This window comes from Tubulanus polymorphus, chromosome 3, assembly GCF_964204645.1.
Source record: "Tubulanus polymorphus chromosome 3, tnTubPoly1.2, whole genome shotgun sequence".
Classification (NCBI taxonomy): Eukaryota; Metazoa; Nemertea; class Palaeonemertea; order Tubulaniformes; family Tubulanidae; genus Tubulanus; species Tubulanus polymorphus.
The window spans coordinates 13,086,387-13,105,633 of record NC_134027.1 but is presented as its reverse complement, the minus strand read 5'-3'; the positions used below and the strand labels follow the sequence as shown (position 1 = coordinate 13,105,633).

The window sequence follows — 19,247 nt, the reverse complement described above, 5'->3', positions numbered from 1 at the left end:
GGTGTTAGTACAGAAAAAGAGCCCAGACGGTGAGGTCAAGTGGCGATTTTGTGTAGATTATAGAGGACTCAATGCTGTCACTCGGACTGATTCTTTTCCCTTGCCGAGGATTGACGATTTATTAGCTCAAGTTGGACAGGCATCACCGAGATATTTTAGCTCACTTGACCTCTTGAGCGGTTATTGGCAGGTTGGTGTAGATGAAGCTAGCAGAGAAAAGACTGCATTTATAACTCAAACTGGTCTGCTAAAATTCAAGGTATTGCCTTTCGGTTTGAAATCAGCTCCATCGACTTTTCAAGATGGGTGGTCTTCTTAGGAATTTGATCGGGAAGTTTTGCCTTGTATACCTAGATGATATTATCTGCTATTCAGACTCGTTCGACTCCCACTTAGAACATTTGGCGCGAATTTTTGATCGTTTCCGAGCGTCAGGGCTTCGTCTGAACCCTAAGAAGTGCTACTTCGCACTCAAGGAAATCAACTTCTTAGGTCACCGTTTATCAAAAGACGGCATTGCTACCGACCCCGAAAAAGTAGCAGCGGTCCAGAACTGGCCCATTCCAACCACCCTAAAACAACTGCGCAGCTTTCTTGGGTTTACCAATTACTATAGGCGATTCTGTAAGGGGTATAGTACTATAGCCGCGCCGCTCCATAATCTAACCAAGAAAAGTGTTCCATATAAATGGGATGCTGCATGTCAACGAGCGTTTGACACCTTGAAACAAGCAATGCTCGAAGTTCCTATTCTGGCCTATCCCTATCCTATGGGGGAGCTCCATTTTTACTATATACGGATGCCTCTGACGATGGCATTGGCATGGTATTAGCACAGGTTCAGGAGGGCACTGAGAGAGCAATGGCATATGCAGGGCGTGGGTTAACAAAAGCCGAAAAGAATTACTCCACCACGGACCGTGAACTTCTCGCAGTAGCGGCAGGAGTTCGGAAATTCGAACCCTATCTGAGGGGATATCACTTTGAAATAATAACTGACCATAGCTGTCTCCAATATCTAAAATCAATGAAGAATTTGTCGGGTCGTTTGGGTCGCATAGCGCTTTATCTTGAACAGTTTGATTATTCTATCTCTCATCGTCCGGGGAAATCGCACGGCAATGCTGACGGTCTATCGCGGAGACCGTATCCTGAGCCCCAGATCGAAGAGGACACGATTGAGGCATACGCGGTACAAGCCGAAAATCGAGATCCGATTCCAAACGACATGTCTGTAAATCAACGGTCTGATCCGAATCTGCTGAATATCATTAATTATCTAGCCAACGGCTCCTTACCGGAAGAGGACAAGGAGGCCAGAGAAATCCTGTTGTCGTCAGACTACCACTTCTTGGATGACGAAGGGCTACTCTATCATGTGGACACAAAGAAAAAGATAGAGGCAGATGGTCCGCGACAACTAGTGATCCCCAAAAATATGCGCACCGAAATTCTAGAAGCAGGTCACGATTCACTGACCGGTGGTCACTTGGGACATAAGAGGACCTATGAGACATTAAGGGCTAGGTATTATTGGTCGGGTATGTACCAGTGGATCAAATCTTGTAGAGACTGTGCAACCAAAAATAAGCCGGGAAAGCCCATACGAGCCCCAGTTAATCCGATCGCTGTCACTGGACCATGGGACAGGGTCTCAATGGATGTATGTGGTCCATTTCCAACAACTGTTTCAGGGAATAAGTATATTCTAGTTTTCGTTGATTATCTTACAAAATGGGTCGAAGCATTTGCTATGAAAAACCAAGAGGCATCCACAGTTGCTAGAATATTTTATGAGCAAATCATTTGCCGACACGGGGCCCCATCTGTGTTACAGAGCGATCGCGGAACCAATTTCTTGAGTAAGTTGATGAATGAGGTGTCGCGACTCTGTAATACGCCTCGGGCTCGCTCTAGTGCTTATAGACCACAGACTCAAGGTCAAGTTGAGCACATGAATTTGGTTATAGTCAAGGCCCTAAGCATGTATTGTAACGACCGTCAGACAGATTGGGATACGTACTTAGATCCAATTCTTTTTGCGTACAGGGTTAGTCCAGCGTCAGACACAATATTCTCCGTTCTTCTTAATGTACGGTCGAGAGCCAAAGCTCCCAATGGATGTTGCTCTTCTCAACCCGAAAGATGTCTACTTTGACGCAGGAGGTTTTGTTCAGGCCATGTTACCGAAGTTGAAAGAAGCCAGGAAATTAGCCAGAGATAACATCAAAAGGGCTCAAGAAAGGATGAAGGAACGTTTTGATAGAACGGCAGTCCCGCCAACTTTTGACGTAGGTGACCAAGTCTTAGTTTTCACACCAAAGAAAGTAAAAGGGCTGAGTAAGAAACTCTTACATCAATGGACTGGTCCATATCGGGTTGTTCGAAAGCTTTCTCCTGTTTCTTTCATCTTAGAAGACGAAAACAATAAGGAATTAGCAGTGCCGATTCATTGTAATCGGATGAAATACTTCTTCTCTACTGACATTCGACCGTTGGACAGGATCGACGACGATATCGATAATGGAAACGATGGTGACCAGGACGAGGATCACCAAGACGACCGGCCAAATAATTTGACAGACGACCAAGGGGGATCAAATGAATATCCCGGACAGGCTCTGCCAGACAAACCAACTACGAGTGACGTGGAGCCTGTCTACTACGTAGAAAAGATTATTCGTCACAAGAAAGAAAAGAGAATTTTGAAATATCTCATCAAATGGGTTGGTTATGACAACAAGGACAATACGTTTGAGCCAGCTGAAAACTTGAACCCAGAAGTTATTAGAGCCTATTGGGATGACTTAGCGGCTAGGTCCAAGTCCAGGGGCCGGAAAACTAAAAATAGGCGCCGATAGTAGGACGACGACTGTTCCAAAGTTTGCCATATTGACGTGGCTCATTGTTATCTTTTCAGAATGCAGGTTGCGCTCGTACTACTGGTTCTTTGGTTCGCCCAAGCTTATGGGTCAACGCCAGCTACAGTTTTGAGGCCGAACTACGGTGCGGCTTTTCACAGAATAGGTGGAGTGCATAACGGGGATAGTGCGTGGTTCCACACGTTTGCAATACCGTGGCTGGTAGTCGACGACCCGCCAAGTAAAGGTCTGCGACTACGCTGTTCGCTTGTACAACCTATCATTCGCGCTCATTGCATCGGTTATGCGGCGATGTATCGAGAGGCACATCGTCTTCAGTTGGACACGTTAGTTCACATCAGGGGACAATTAGCTGATGTGAGGAGAATGATCCCGGATGCGGCAAACGCCAGTTCCCGAAAGAAACGACACGCCAATGGGCAAAGAGTCAAACGAGCACCGCTTTCTTGGATAGGTTCGATTTCTTCTTCCTTGTCCGGTACAGCTACCGAGGACGAAGTCCAACAAGTAGAGTCACACGTAGAGAAAGTCGAGAAGATCGTCAAGCTCAATTCAGATCAGATTACCCATATACAGGGGACACTTTCCTCGTTTATCAATGCGACAGATGGATCAGTAGTCTGACTTCGGCGTACGTTGCTAATTCTAAAGAGTTAAAGTCCATTCGAGGAGCACTATTGAGTCGAAGCGTTGATGCTAGCATGCTGGCATTGGCGGCCGACATGACGATACGAAATATAATTCTAGTGGAGAGGTTGACGACAGTTTCGGGCGAGTGGCTACAGGGGATTGAAAAACTATTGGAGGGATATTTGCCACGGGCCCTGGTCAACCCTAAAATGTTGTCTACCGTTCTTGACGGCGTGTCGGAAAAACTTAATAGAATGCACTCAGGCTTTTCTATAGCTAATAGAGAGGTGGGGTACTATTATATGGTCGAGGATGTTTGTTTCACCAAGTCAGATAAATATGTTTATATATCCGTCAAAATTCCGTTACAGTCTAGTCAGACCTATTTTGATTTGTATTCCGTGGTCCTTATGCCGGTCCCAATAAACGCCACATCATATAACACTTCAATGATCGTGGGGACGCCCCCGTATTTTGGCGCGACCAGGGATGGTAACTATTATACAGAAATGGGCCATGATATCTTTTCCACTTGTCATGGTACTGATGTGATGACTTGCCAGCAGCGCGTCTCCATGCGCGAAATTACCGTTGATTCGTGCCTAAGTAGTCTTTTCTTCGACAGGCCCTCGCGGGTGTTAGCGCTATGTCACATAAGGTACGAGGTCGGGGGCCTCGCCGAACTAGCGGCTGATGTGGGCGACGGCTATTTCCTCGTATCAGGCAGTGATGACTTTTGGACTCTCGCATGCCCCAGCAAGTCACCACAAGCGATTCCAGCATGTCGTTTTTGCTTAATTAAAATTGGTTGTGCATGAGCATTGCGGGGTTCAACGTTTTATGTCCCTGGTCGAATTAATAAATGCATAAAAAAGGACACTGTAACTATTGCACACGCTGTGAACCTTCCCGTCCTTCATAGTTTCTTTGGGAAAAATGCAGTTTCAAATGTTACTGGAGCCACGATGTTCCAAGGTACACCATACGCACCGCTGCCTGTTTTGGATTTTAAAACCAACAATTGGTCAAAGGTAGCGGCAGTTGATACTAAATTTAGTATGGATTTTAAGAAACTGGCCCAAACTGTCAGTCAAGAGTCAAAACTTTACCGTTCCCAAGCCGATGCATTATTTGATCACCAGGAGCCAGTTATTTCAAATGGTGGTAGCACTGGTTGGATGACTTGGCTTGCAATAGGTCTATCCGCAGGTAGCATGTTACTGTCGATATTTGTTTTGTTAAAATCTCAAGGATTAATACCAGTGTTAGGAGCAGGATTTCTTCCGCCCGCTCAAGCCATGGTCACAGTTCACCCCTCTATTCACGATTTACGTTCTGGAGGTTGGAATAATTCAGTTATCAAGGAAGTGGTCATGGCTGAAAATATTCGGGTGGATGTTGTTCTGTTTTTGTTAATCGTAGTGGGAATTTTGATAATTGTTTTTCGACCATTGTTACGTGCTTTATTTTATAGATGCAGGCATTGTTTACCTGCAGCATGCTCGCCTGGTAAGTATCCAGTTAGATTGATGCTGCGAATTAAGAATGGAATACATAGGCTCGATTTACCTTTACTAACGCTGTCTGGATGTAAATCTGAATGTTATTTAGAGCCACCAGCTCTTACTAGAGTCGCCTTACTGGTCACTTGTGGGGTTGCTCGATTGAATTTAACTTGGCACGAAAAACAAATGACCTGTTCACAGGGGACGGTTTATAATTTACCAAAATCATGCTCGGTGCCTCTGAAGATAAGTCTGTTTGAAATGAGGCAGATGTTATCGGTATCTAGTAAAGCAATCGTTGTGGCTAATTATCGTTCGTTGCGTGTGGAACTGAGAGAAGCGGCGAAACTCGTAGTGTCATCAGTTGAACCTGAAATTGTCGCTGTTGACGTTGAAGCTCAGACCGACAGTCAACAACCGAGCATTCTGGTCCTAGAATCGTCGTTGGCCAATCATTTGCCATCAGGTCCTCCGTCCTTCGACATACCTAGGCGATCGATGTTGGCAAATGAGGGTCGTCTGTATCCACGTCTTTATTGAGATTTTGAATCACTTAGTAACATCGCATTTGGAGGAGTTAGTGTTATACTCTCCTCGCGATGTTAATATTCTGGCAGGAGTGTCCTATGGGCACTTTTTCCTGAATTTATAAGACGGCTTTGTAAGTATAGTCGTGATAAGATTATTTTGCAATTGTTATTTGATCAGGCTGATCATGTCATTTTCGTTTACGGATAATTATACGATATATGATAACCATATATGATATTTTATGCGTATCTAAGTTGTTACTTTAGGTGATATTCATGTCGGATATACGTTTACGCATTAAGTTATACAATTAATTAAACGAACAATGAAACGAGTAGGGTCATCATAGCGACGAAATTTTGTTGACTAAATTAATAGCAGTAGATGGTTAAAACAGAAGGCTCTATTTCTTTTATTTTTCATTGTTAAGAATGTCGATATAATAGACTAGACTTGTAATATGATTATGGAATTTGTATGATAGACTGTCGTTGTCTCTAATTGTTATGTAATATTGTCGTTGTCTTTTGCTTGTAGGGTACCCGTTTCGAGTGGTTTGAGACCGACCAACATGACAGCACTTGACAGCACTTGGATGCAAGACCGTTTTTTTTTGTTTTTTTTTTTTCCTGTCTGCTGCGATAGACGTTGAGGGGTACTTCCCTGATAGTGACCATATGGAGATGGGGACTTGTTGGGAGGTATCCCGAGACTCTATTGCTGGACGCATAGAACAGCATGGGCCAACAACTGGTATGGTCGCGACATAGGACACTCGGAGCCACGTCCATTTTTAAAGATGCAAGGCCGTCGATGACAAGAAATCCGGCCTATACAGTTGCGTTTAGGCGTAGGCCTGGAGATGTATGTATCAGTGTTTTGTTAGTCATGCAGTCAGCCAGTGTTAATGGTGTTGTCCCTCTTGCGAAAATCGTTATACTCACGGACTTGTGATAACTCCTTGGGGACAAAACACCTGGCTGCATGCAAGAAATCGTGAAATTCGCCGACGACATTTGCGTTAAACCGATCTAAATGGCGGATGTATGAACTCGATGTTCCAGCGCGCCGTATTCAGCTTCGTTGTAGTACAAGCGTTGTGGTATTTTCGACTCGTATGTTGCGATATAAACTGTGGAGAAGTTATAGACTCCTGTATCGTAAATCTGGTTCTACGTTGAAGCCATTGATATTGCGTGTTTTCGCGCTGGATGGTGTATTATTAGGCTGCGAGGAACTGCGTTGGATAACGTCATTCGTCCGTCCATGGCGTACTGTGTTGTTGTGGTTGCTGTTGCGTCTTCATGCGGTATATTTTCAAACTTCGTAATTGCGGTGGTGTTAAGTGCTAGACTTTTTACGGTATTAGCGGAGGCAGCGGTCTCAAGATACTTTCATTTTCCGAGCGGGTATCCTGAACTTTAATTTGTGGTTTTGTTGAACTGTAATCATGAACTTTTAGTGCGTGTTATTACTATGAACTTTAACGAGTAGTTTTAGAATATAGTCTAGTTAATATCTTTGGGGAAAAAGACGCGATTTGGCGTTTTTCATCCGTTTGTTGCTGTTTTCTTTTTCAGGGTTTTTCATGAGGTGTCGGCTTGTGTTTCAGAGGTTGTCTAAATTCAAAATTTCGGGACGAAATTTTAAGCTGAGTGGGGAGTGATGATCCGCAGCTGAATTGTACTTTCAAAAAGATCAAACGATTTATATACGTAGGTTTCTTGGCATGTCCTGGGAGAACACACGCATTGTTCCTTATGTACGATAATACATTATCCGCCTTAATGGTTGTTTGTCTGAAACATTTATACTTGTATCATACGAGCATTCTAAATCACTTTGAAGGTAATCACGGCGCTGTAGTCATGAGAAGAATTCGTGGAAATGAGCAATTATGAAATCAACTAATGAAACACTCGCTGACCCTTAGTCTGATAATTAGATAATAAGGAGTAATATTAAAGAGAAATATTAAAAAGTAATATTAAAGAGTTTTATTATTTTAATTAATAAGAGTTTGTGTGTTTAAATTTGAATGTACTAATAATGATAAAGAATATAAATAAGAAAGATGATATTTCGGCTTACATTGTATATTACTATTTAGACAAAATTAAATACCATTCATTGTGGGAATTGTAATCATTGGATAAGTTAAAATAAATGAGTTCTAGGGTTGGAAAAATGGTATATATGTAATCTCTTTGGTGCGGTTGAGAAGGAGAGCAGACCGGCAGGTATCATGACGTCGAGGGTCGGGTTAAAGTTAGCAGCGAATGAAAAGTCTAGGAATCAGGACCCCAGCTCTGCGTCGTGGTGCTGCGTTGGTTGCTCGTTCCCTTTTACGGCTGGCCGCAAGCAGGGTTCTGGATTTTTCTTGGGTGTGGACGCAGCCGTATAAAAGGGGCCGCACCTCGAGAGAGAGCGGACTCTTTTAGAAAGCATTTTCAGGGGAAGCATTAGAAGACTATAGAACAGATAACTTTCGGCTATCCGGTTGAATTGCATCTTCTTGTGTGCGGGATTTGTAACAAAATTCTAAATTAAAAGGTAGGGAATTTTATAAATTGTTGAGACTATAGTTCAGTTAAAATTGTAGAATTAAAGTTGAGTATTATCATATTTAAATCCGGAGTTCCTTTTGTTCCTTGGTTTTCGGGTTTCTGTGTTCGTGGTCGACTTTCTCGCCAGGGACCGGAGTTTGTAATAGAGGAAAAAGACAATAGAGAAAGGGACCGCGGAACAGATTATATAATGACCTATATTTGAACGTCGAAATGTTATATTGCATTGAATATCATTAGAAGACGTATTGTAATAGTAAAGGATGTATGATTATATCAGAAGCGGCAGGCATAAATAGAAATGATAAGTAAATCGGATTATTCGGTTAAATGGCGGATGTATACACGATGCGGAAGTCTGATATAAAAGTCAGACCCTGACGTGGGCATGCCGGTGGAATGACGAAGCTATCTACGATGTGTGTAGGGCCGGCGTGAATTTCATCAGCGGCTACAAGCGGTCAATATGAAAATGTGTAAACATATAATTTCAATATTCAAACGTTTTAGAAAATATGTTTGATATTAGGAGTATGCAAGTTTCGTGAGATTAGCAATTTATAATAGCATAGCTGTCATATACGGCTCCATATCCTCTGATGGCATGTGTATAAGGTGACAATTCAATTCAATTCTTTATTGATCCTTATTACATTGATATTCCGGGATAAAATTCCCAAATTCAATAAATACAAATTTTAAAATAAATTAATACAACATACATGACACACGGGTAATTCATACAGAACAACATGACATTGTCATTTAAATGACAATGTCTACTTCAACCCACCCAGACTCAAGACTCTAGGATATCGAGTGACAGCCAAACCCGTGGCCCGGGCCCGGGGACCGGGCCGGCTGGCTAGGCCACACGATATGCTCGAAGTCATGATGAAGCAGACATCAGAAGAGCTCTTTCTTCATCCATGGAGGCAATTGCAGACCAGCTTAGAGGCATAAGTAAATGAAGTCGGTCGCAAGGTTCGCGATCAATTATTGAGAATTTTCAATAAAAAAATTTAAACCACTACTAGAGTCGAAGACCTGTATCATCTACCCAATCGCCAAATCTCATCATTCCCCAAATTTCTTAAAACTTCGATTTCAAATTTGCAATTCCACATTAGCTTAGCTCAGAAATTCTACATTTTTTTCCCAGGCGTCAAATAATTTTCTAAAATTAATTTTCTTGTTATATTTGAGACCCAACTTCTTTGATTTTGGGCCGTTTTGGTTCCGTCTCGTCGCCGGAGAATTCTCCAGCCCTGCTAGTGTTTACGCTCGTTTTTACGACGCCGCTCGCTGGCGCCGCCTCACTTCCGTGTGAGCGTTTTCGCGGTGGTGCGGTTGACTCCGGTTTATTTTGTAGTAAATATCTCCGTATCGGTCTTATAGTCGTCATTTTTCGCGTTAATCTTAAAATATTATAGAACTTAATTGTATTTCTCGCGTATGAAGTCTTTATTTAGGGTTTTATCATTCGTCACGGTCGAATGATTTCGCGTGCTCTACTTTGTCCGTGGAGCGTATCACTGCTCGTCACGCTTGACCAATCACCGCGTGCGTTGACCGCATGAAAACTATAAATTTAGCGCAATCGCGCTCATTGGCAACTTGGCTCTGGCAGAGCCGCATTAGAAACTCTATCTTGCTGCTTCTTCACCGTTTTACGAATCGGACGCTGTAAATCGTACAGATCATGTAAGAAGACAATTTTACTTTCTATTTAAGACACGGGCCTCCGGGTCGTCTGACCCCGGGATCGCTGCAGTGGTTTTTGACATCCCGCCCTCAGTGAGTCCCGGGTGCCGACGCACCCGGGGGCCGTGTAGTCAGTCGGCCATGGGCTGCCGATAAACTCGTCACTTACAATCCTGTAAATATTGTTAATTCTCCATCAAATTATCGTCTGTTTAAATTCAATCCTTTGAAGATGCCATCTTAACGCTCTCGTCGCTGTAATTACTAATAGTAATAGTAATAGTAATAGTATAGTATTCTTCTGTGCTATTTTTCCGTAATCTTACTCCGAGATGTCATTTCTGCTGACCATGAAAATCGCCTGTATTCAGTATCACTCCTTTTTCGAACGAACACGCGGTCGTTTCATCTCCTTCTTGACGTCGCCTCTGAATTTCGACTCTTCGAGTTCGCGTCAACGACATTTTGAATTTGGCGCGCAGTCGTTGATTAACGACAACGCTCGTCGTTAACTATTTGACGCTCCGTCGTATAATTCTTATCGTTGATTAACGACAACGCTCGTCGTTAACTATTTGACGCTCCGTCGTATAATTCTTATCGTTGATTGAAGACAACGCTCGTCGTTAACTATTTGACGCTCCGTGGTATAATTCTTATCGTTGATTGAAGACAACGCTCGTCGTTAACTATTTGACGCTCCGTCGTATAATTCTTATCGTTGATTAACGACAACGCTCGTCGTTAACTATTTGACGCTCCGTCGTATAATTCTTATCGTTGATTGAAGACACCGCTCGGTGTTAACTATTTGACGCTCCGTCGTGTAATTCTTATCGTTGATTAACGACAACGGTCGTCGTTAACTATTTGACGCTCCGTCGTATAATTCTTATCGTTGATTGAAGACAACGCTCGTCGTTAACTATTTGACGCTCCGTCGTATAATTCTTGTCGTTGATTAACGACAACGGTCGTCGTTAACTATTTGACGCTCCGTCGTACAATTCTTATCGTTGATTAACGAAAACGCTCGTCGTTAACTATTTGACGCTCCGTCGTACAATTCTCATCGTTGATTAACGACAACACTCTAAAAACAGGGAACATATTTCGAACTTAATGAACATGCTTACACTAAAAGAACGTGTTCACATCTTGTGAATGTGTTCTGAGCGCTTCCATATACCAACTCAGAACGCCTGTGGGAAACCCATGAATGAGCCGTGTTCTCAAAATGTCCGATCAGTTACAGAACATCGCTTGAACATTTTTCAAAAGTCACGTGATTGTAGGACGCCATTGTGCAGTCGGGAGAACTTTTGCTTTCGTCAGCGAGAATATTTTGGTTAGGGCGGTAAGTTTTGTCTCTCTGTCATCTTCTCCCCTTGCCTTACGTTTAGGCCTATGCTGTGACTTATTTTTTCGCCGGCACGGCAGTAAATGATCATCGAATCGAGTGAGAATGACAGGGACTCGACGCTAAGAAATTCCCTCCGGCGGCCTACTAGCGTTCAGTTATAGTATAATACTACTATGGGCTATAGGCTGGAGTCTAGAGGGCCCTAGACTTAAAGAGACAAAGATAATGTTTTATCTTAGGCCTATGGAATTAAGGTATCAGTTTACCGTCACCGCCCACGTAGATGGCCGGGTCCCGCATGGAAATTTTCATTATTTTTCATCTTTTATGTTCTAATATCCAGAAAATGAACATAATGCACCAAACACATAAAAGTCATTGATAAAAAGTTTTTTAAAGCAATATTTAATATGTAGATTGGCTTTAGAAGTTTGGATTGCGATGTTTATATCTTGAAATTAAGAGATTATTATTGGAATATGAATGCCTTGTCATCTATTTTATTTTGACAGCTGAGCTACCACTAGCGCCATCTATCAAACATAAATTGAAGCTGTCATTTTTAAAATTCTAGGTAATTAAAGATGTTATAGGCCCTATTAAGTATCAACTTTTGACTTATGGGGTGACGGTAAACTGATACCTTACTTCTATAGGCCTTACATTGATTTTTGGGAATATTTTTCTTAAACTTATGAACACATAGTCATAGGCCTACCACCTCCTCAGTCTTTTTGATACAACCACAGTTAAACTGTGCAGTCTAAAAAACCCATCTATTTTCCTAGGCCTAGGCATAAACCGAAACAATTTGAGTTTAACAAACTGATTTTAAACAAATGCGCCTACCTACATGAAATGGCAAGTTGGGTAATGTTGAAACATGAACTGTTGGTAATGGTAAATATCAAAATCGGATTCGAACCTAAAGGATATAATATCTAAGAAATGGCATACGCTGCTCTGAACCATCGTGGCCAGCTGAGAACCCTTGTGAAATGTCATTGAATCATATTTTGAACCAACCCTAACCCCATTTCTTCACGTTTACAGTATAATAGGTCTATAGCAGATTGAATAAAGTATTCAACATTGCCTAAATTGCCATGAAATGAGCTTTGCAGTTGTTTGTTTTAAGATTTGAAAGTGGTTTTTAGGATACTTGTATGCTCAAAATCCATTCGTTTAGACGGTGGACTCCAAATTTCTTGTATCAAGCATGCTCAAAGTGAGAATTCAGTGTCAAAATTTGATAATCATCATTGATATTTCAGGTCTTAGGGCTTTGCTCTTATGTTTAAAAACAATAAACTTCTGCGTAGTTACCAATGGGTGCAGAAATTCACTTCAGACGCTCAAACGATTTTATAAAAGCCTTAGAGTTTTGTGCATATTTATCTCTTGATGTAACTGACTATTTGTGTCCTAATAGCCATAATGTGATACGTGTGTGGTCATATACAGATCTATGTGTTTTGATAAACTTTATTGCACACTTGAGATGTGAATATCAGATTAGAAACAAAGCCTAAAGTGGTAAGTTTAACATTCCATAAAATGCTGTGGCATTGTAGCATCTGCAATTACTTTAACAGGGATCCTTATAAATTCCAAAAACATTTGTTGGCGAAACACAAAAATGCTCCAAATTTTAGAATAAACTGTCAATTCTGTGGGGCCACATATGCTAATTTTTTATCCTATCGTACTCATGTAAGCAGGCACCATAGAGTAGAACAAGATAATGTGAATGAACTGGAACCTGTTAATGATGCTGGTATGCACAATGAAGATGAGGGGATGGAAATAGACAATTATATTGCTGACGTTGAGCAGGATGCTAATTTCAAAAAGCGTATTGGGCAGTTTTTGCTCAGTTTACGTGAAGGTGCTCAATTGAGCCATCAAGCTACCCCAAGGGTTATTGAAAATGTGGAAGATTTATTGCAGGATATGAATTTCATTATAAAAGAAAACCTTTTTAATCAACTTCCTAATTTGACTGATGAGGAAAAAGATATTGTCAGTGGATGTTTTGCTGATAGAGAAAACATTTTTGAAGGTTTAAGATCGATTCATAACCAGGATAAATACTTTTCTGAGGTTTTCGATATAGTAAAACCAATTGGAATTGTTTTAGGTTATCAATTAAGAAAAATTAAATTCAAAGGGAAGTTTCGGTATAAGAGAGTACCTGCAATAGGATATTATATACCATTACTCGAGACCCTTACAAATTTACTCAATCAGTCAGATGTAAAGCAATGTGTAGATTCTGGTCCGTATGATAGTGCAAATGAATATTTACATGATATGTGTGATGGAAAATTTGTGAAAAATCATCCTGTTTTTATTGCAAATCGAAAGACATTGTCTTTTCTTGCATACGATGATGACATAGAAATTGTTAATCCCATTGGGACTCACACTAAAAAGCACAAAATCGTTCTTTTTTATCTAATGCTGTGCAATATTCCCCCAAAGATGCGTTCCAAATTACCAAATATAATGTTAATTGCAGTGGCAAAGAGGAAAGACATAAACAAATTTGACAAAACTTTTAAGAAACTTCTAGCCAATTTTGTGCATGATATAAATGTATTATATAATGGGCACACATTACTTCTAAAAACTGGACCATACCGAACTAATGGGGCTTTATTTTGCTTTTCAGCAGACACTCCAGCCTCAAATGAGATAGGAGGTTTTAAAGAGGGTGTGGGTGGTGCCAAAAAGCCTTGTAGAATATGTGAAATCAAAAGTGAAAATCTAAATACTTGTTTCCATGCTGATGATTCAGAAAAAAGAGATGAAGAAGAACACCTAGCAAGGTGTGATTATCTTGAGGAACTTGATGGGCAGGAAAGGAAAGCAATGAGTATAGAGTATGGTATAAACTATAGATCTACTCTTTTAGATGTTAAAGGGTTCAGAGTCACGGAATGCTTGGTAATGGATGTGATGCATGTGCTATTAGAGGGTGTTTGCCCAATGGAAACGAAATTGCTTCTTTCAAGGCTTATAGATGATAACCTTATTTCCCTAAGTGCATTAAACAGTGCTATTGAAAACTTTGAATATAGCTTTTTAGATCAAAAAGACAAGCCTCAAGCAATTGACAAGAAGCTCCTTAACAATCAAACTAGTGGAAAGCTTGGTCAAAGTGCACAGGAAATGAAAATTCTTATGTTTATTTTACCTTTTATTATTGACATACCTAGTCACAATGAGTACTGGAAAAATTGGCTGCGGTTACAGAAGATTAAAATTCTTTGTTTATCTCCAGTAATATCGGCGGATACCATGACATTTTTGGAGATTCTTGTTACTCAGCATAATCAAAGATTTCGAGACTTATACCCAGCTATTAACATTACTCCTAAAATGCACTATTTGCTGCATTTGCCATCACAAATGGCTATGTTTGGCCCCTTACGAAACCATTGGTGTATGCGGTTCGAGGCTAAACATGCCTACTTCAAGCAACTTCGATGGAAAAACTTCAAAAATATCCCCAAATCAATGGCTGTCAAACATCAGCGGTGGCTCACTTACAGCTTTAGTAGCAATTTTCTCAAATCACACGATACTGTCTGCATGGGTTCTATGTTAGATATCAATGTACATAATCATGTAGATATTATGAGAACATACCTTATGGCAAAGGATCCAGATTTCACAATAAATAGGGCCATGGTGAGCCCAAGGGTTCTAGCAAATGGACATTGTTACATGCCAAATGAAATTCTCCTGCTTGGCTTTGAAGAAGAATTACCGTGTTTTGTCAGAATCGTCCATGTGTTAGTTTACAAAGATACCAAGTATCTTTGTGTTTGTAAGATGGATATTCAACATTACAGTCTATCTCTGTAGTATATGGTGGCTGATTAAAAAAATTTTTTAAGATGACACTTGGTCCCCACTAATTTTTTCTAATTCTACATTTTTCGTTTTAACACCACGTTAAAACCAGTTTTCATCGTTAAAACGAAAAATGTAGAATTAGAAAAAAATTGGTGGTGAGCTAGTTTCATTTTTATTTTATTTTTCATGTGGCCCGAATCAGCCACCATAGTAGTAGGATCAAGCACTGGTTAATTTGAAATTTTAACCCATTAGCACTCAAGCCACCCGAATCCGTCCTGACACTTTTTTCGTCTGCTACACAAAAACGTTTATAGTGGTATATATTACTACAAAATAACACGAACTTGAAATACATGAAAATAAACTGGGAATGAGCTATTCTGTATCGTAATAAATTTGGATTTTCCCTTGAATTTTCTGTGGAGTAATAGACACTACATAGTGAAATTCCTGAGTGCTAATGGGTTGAATGGATATATTTTTGGCCGATTGCAATGGCTGGACAAATATTCTAATACTAATACATGAAAACATTTTTACTCAGATTGATGGGATCAGTGGAATTAACTGAATTTAGCAGCATATTTAGCTACATAATTGAACAGTTTGTGTCAGTGATATATGTGATCATATTACCTGATTAGGACTTGATCATATTACTTGTATGTATAATGAAAACCATAAACAACAATGAATTTTGCAGTTACATCAAGGTTAATGTTGCACATAATTATCTTTCACCCCAGCTTATAATGGAGAATAGATTAGTAAAATGTATCGAGCAAGCCACTAAAAGAAAGGTCTGGATCTTCTGTACAACCTTCAATGATTTGCGCAAGAAAGGTATGAGCTTATTTTAAGGTATTTTCCTTGGTTGGATCCTCTGTGGATTTATTGCATCTCTAGTTAGCCATTCAATATTAATTTATTTACTTCATAAAATGCAGCAGTATGATAAGAAACTGTTTGACCTGATAATTTCGACTCAAAATTGCCTACAATGATTATTTTACAGCAAATCATTCATCATTATTGAAAACTCAACTAAAAAATGTCATTTTAATTTTTACAGCTATGACTAAGTTTGGATATTTGCACTTGCCGATGGTTGTCACCAGTGATGGAGCAGAGATATTAGATGAGGAGGTGTTCAGCGCCTTGAAAGTTGACGCATATTATATTTGCAATGAAGATCCAATCACAATGGCAGGTGGGCCTACATTGTTCTTTATAATTGACAGGCATCTTTTTTATTCCTATCAATCATCGTAAGAAATTTTAAGTGTTTAGATTTGTACCCTTTTCTATAGGCCAATACGTAGTTATATTTTTGGAAACAAATATATTGGTTAGTTGCCATACTTATTATTGTATATGATTTTTAACCAATATTGGAATTGGTGATATGAGTAATCTTACCAAAATGTCTATTGAAAATTGTTGATAAGAAAAGGTTGGATACCCATGAAAGTTAGCATACCTGATATACACCAAACCACCACTTTGTAAGGTAGGGTACAAAATAAAACTTCCTGGTCCTGAAAAATTTTGTATTTCTGCCACTATATCTAGGTTCATCTTGTTCATTCAACAAACTAAACATCACCAGCAAAATTGACTCGTTTTTGGATGACTCGTCATCACAAAGTTTGGATGAAGCATCGTCATCGGATACAGCTTCGCTTCATGATGATTCCTCTGATACTGGAGAATCTAATTTTCAGGTAATATATATAATGCTCGTTTGAAAATGTGATTTACTGAACTTTTAAACTCCCTTGAAAAGAAGCTGTTTTGTTTTGACCACTCCTAGCTTCTCTATACAGAAGGTATGACACAATTGTATAGGTACCAAACTTCGACCCTCCCTAGCTATGCTGATTGTAAGTATGTAATCATATGTATGATGCTTAGTGTTATTCCCTTAGTTATTCAGTAAATGAGATAATTTTTGAAAAGTGTCCTTTTTGCAAATGTTGTTACATCTTATAGAACCGCCCTTTTTCGGTTATATCTGCCCCCTTCCCCAAATTAAAATGCTAGTACGGCCCTGATGTCATTATGTCAATGTACCAGTAAATAAATGTAAAATTTCTATAAGGACTAATGAACAAAGTATATGAGCTAACCTCCACCCTCTATCATTTTTTATTCTTAAAAAATATGAGAAAATCTGGATTTCATTCTCATTTTAATTCACCCACTCCCTGATAATAAGAAACAAGGTAGTTTTTGTGCTGAGGCGTCCTTATGCTTATTTTATTTTTCGTTTTTCAGATTCCTATAATTAGTAATACGTTATCTGAAAGTTTATTAAAGTCACGCAGTTCTGCCATAGCTGTTTGTGATAATGTAGTAGCAGAAGTTGCCTACGGTGTTTTAGCTCAGATAGACATACGGAGGAAATCTGAATATGATCTGATTTGCAAAGAGATTGTTGAGAAATATCCAAATCTGAAGAGAGATGATGTGAAACAGGGTGAAAATAAAAGACAGAAGGCAGAAAAACCATGGGTATAAAACTTACAATAAGTTCATCTGTTCACATACAATAAGTTCATCTGTTTGGCATTTTTTGATAATGCTAATACATAACTGGGATATTCACAATAGAAAACCCAAGTGAAATTTTACCAGCGTAACCTATGTAATTGCACCATTAGTAATTGAGCCAAATTTCACTCTCTAAATATTTTGTTCATATAATGATGAAAAGAATGGCCTCAATGGAAAACTTGGTGAATTAGATAAAATAATTACAGGCTTTTGAATTAAGCATTTTGTATCTTTATATTTTCATTAAGCAGTTATTCGCTTATTTATATTTTAGAATTTCAATTTGCATTTCTAGGCCGCTTTAAAAAAAAGTCTATCACAGAAAATCCGACATATCAGATATGATTGCAAAACACCGAATGCTGTGAAGGATTCTTCCTTTGTAGTTACAGGTAGGTGCATCTCTCAATCAATCTCCTAGGAATATCTTGTTTTCTAATACACCGATTTCTTGAAGTTTTCAGAAAATAATCTAATAGCTTGATATCTTGAGTCAAAATATATTGTTTGATAGAAAAAGATTTGTGAGAATGAATTACAAATTGTAAAAGTGTTGTTACATTCCCAAATCAATCTTTCTAATCGTTTCTCTTTGCTTTTAAGCTGAAATAGTTTACCTAATTTTGCTTTATCTTGCACAACAGTTGAACCACAAGACCCTTCTGATGAAAATTGTGTTCAAGCAGGTACTAGTAATGCTACATCAACGTCAAAAAATCATTCAGTAGAGCATAAAAATGACAAGGGAAACAGCAAAGACCCAGCAATCTCTTCGGACAATGTCGTGGATTCAGATTCTACCAAAAATGCTGACGTTAAAGACGGTAATTTACCTGGCTCTAGAAATACAATTGTAATTGCTTAAACATGTTTGATATTTGGTGCTCGTCTATGGCAAATTCTGCCCACTCAGTAAAAAAGTGCCAAAGTCATTGGTATTTCGCCCACTTGGTCTTCACCAAATTGGAAAGTTGTCTCTCATAGTGTCATGAGTGTATTACCACATTTCGATCGAACTTTGGCTTTTCCTGTAATAAAGATACTTGTAGATTCTGTGACTTGAAGAACATGCTTATATGGTCAATCATGAAATATAATGCATTTACAAGCCTGCTTCATATGTATTTTAGTTGCATTTTCCATGAAACTCCTTGAAAAACTTGGTGAAAGTATGCCGTTAGATCGACCACGAATAAACAAATTGATGGAGAAGACATTTGAGGCGAGAAGAAAAGAAATCATGAAATCTGGTGACATAGACGCTGTAATTGGAAAATACAAATTTTTCAACTTCATGCAATATGTAAGTCATCATGAAACCTAATCTTTAACCAATCATCTTCATCTTATGCTCATGATTCCAACCCTGATTCCACAATTGTAGTATCCCTTTTAGCCCACTTGGGACTTTGGTCCCAGCGGGCTATTGCGTTCACTTTTCGTCCGTCGTCCGTCCATAGACGGAATCCAGTTATTTTGAGAAGTTTTGAAGACGCTTGAATGGATTTTCTTGATCTTTAGGTTATACATGTATCTACCCTAGATACATCTTTGAAAACGCTTTAAACAATTATCTTGATCTTTCACATATGTTTGTTTCCCCCTATGATGCATCAGTATGAGAAAAATTGGGTCAATCGGA

General features: G+C 39.4%; 1 protein-coding gene across 1 annotated transcript; it reads left to right on the top strand.

Moving 5' to 3' along the window:
- Positions 1-12,739: 12,739 nt before the first annotated feature.
- On the top strand, positions 12,740-15,055 carry LOC141902103 (uncharacterized). Its single transcript, XM_074789745.1, has one exon. It carries the CDS (start codon positions 12,740-12,742, stop codon positions 15,053-15,055), a length of 2,316 nt encoding a protein of 771 aa, XP_074645846.1.
- The last annotated feature ends 4,192 nt before the right edge of the window (positions 15,056-19,247 follow it).

Coding starts and splice junctions, on each gene's coding strand:
- LOC141902103 (XM_074789745.1), top strand. CDS start 12,740: ATGCTGTGGCATTGTAGCATCTGCAATTACTTTAACAGGGATCCTTAT.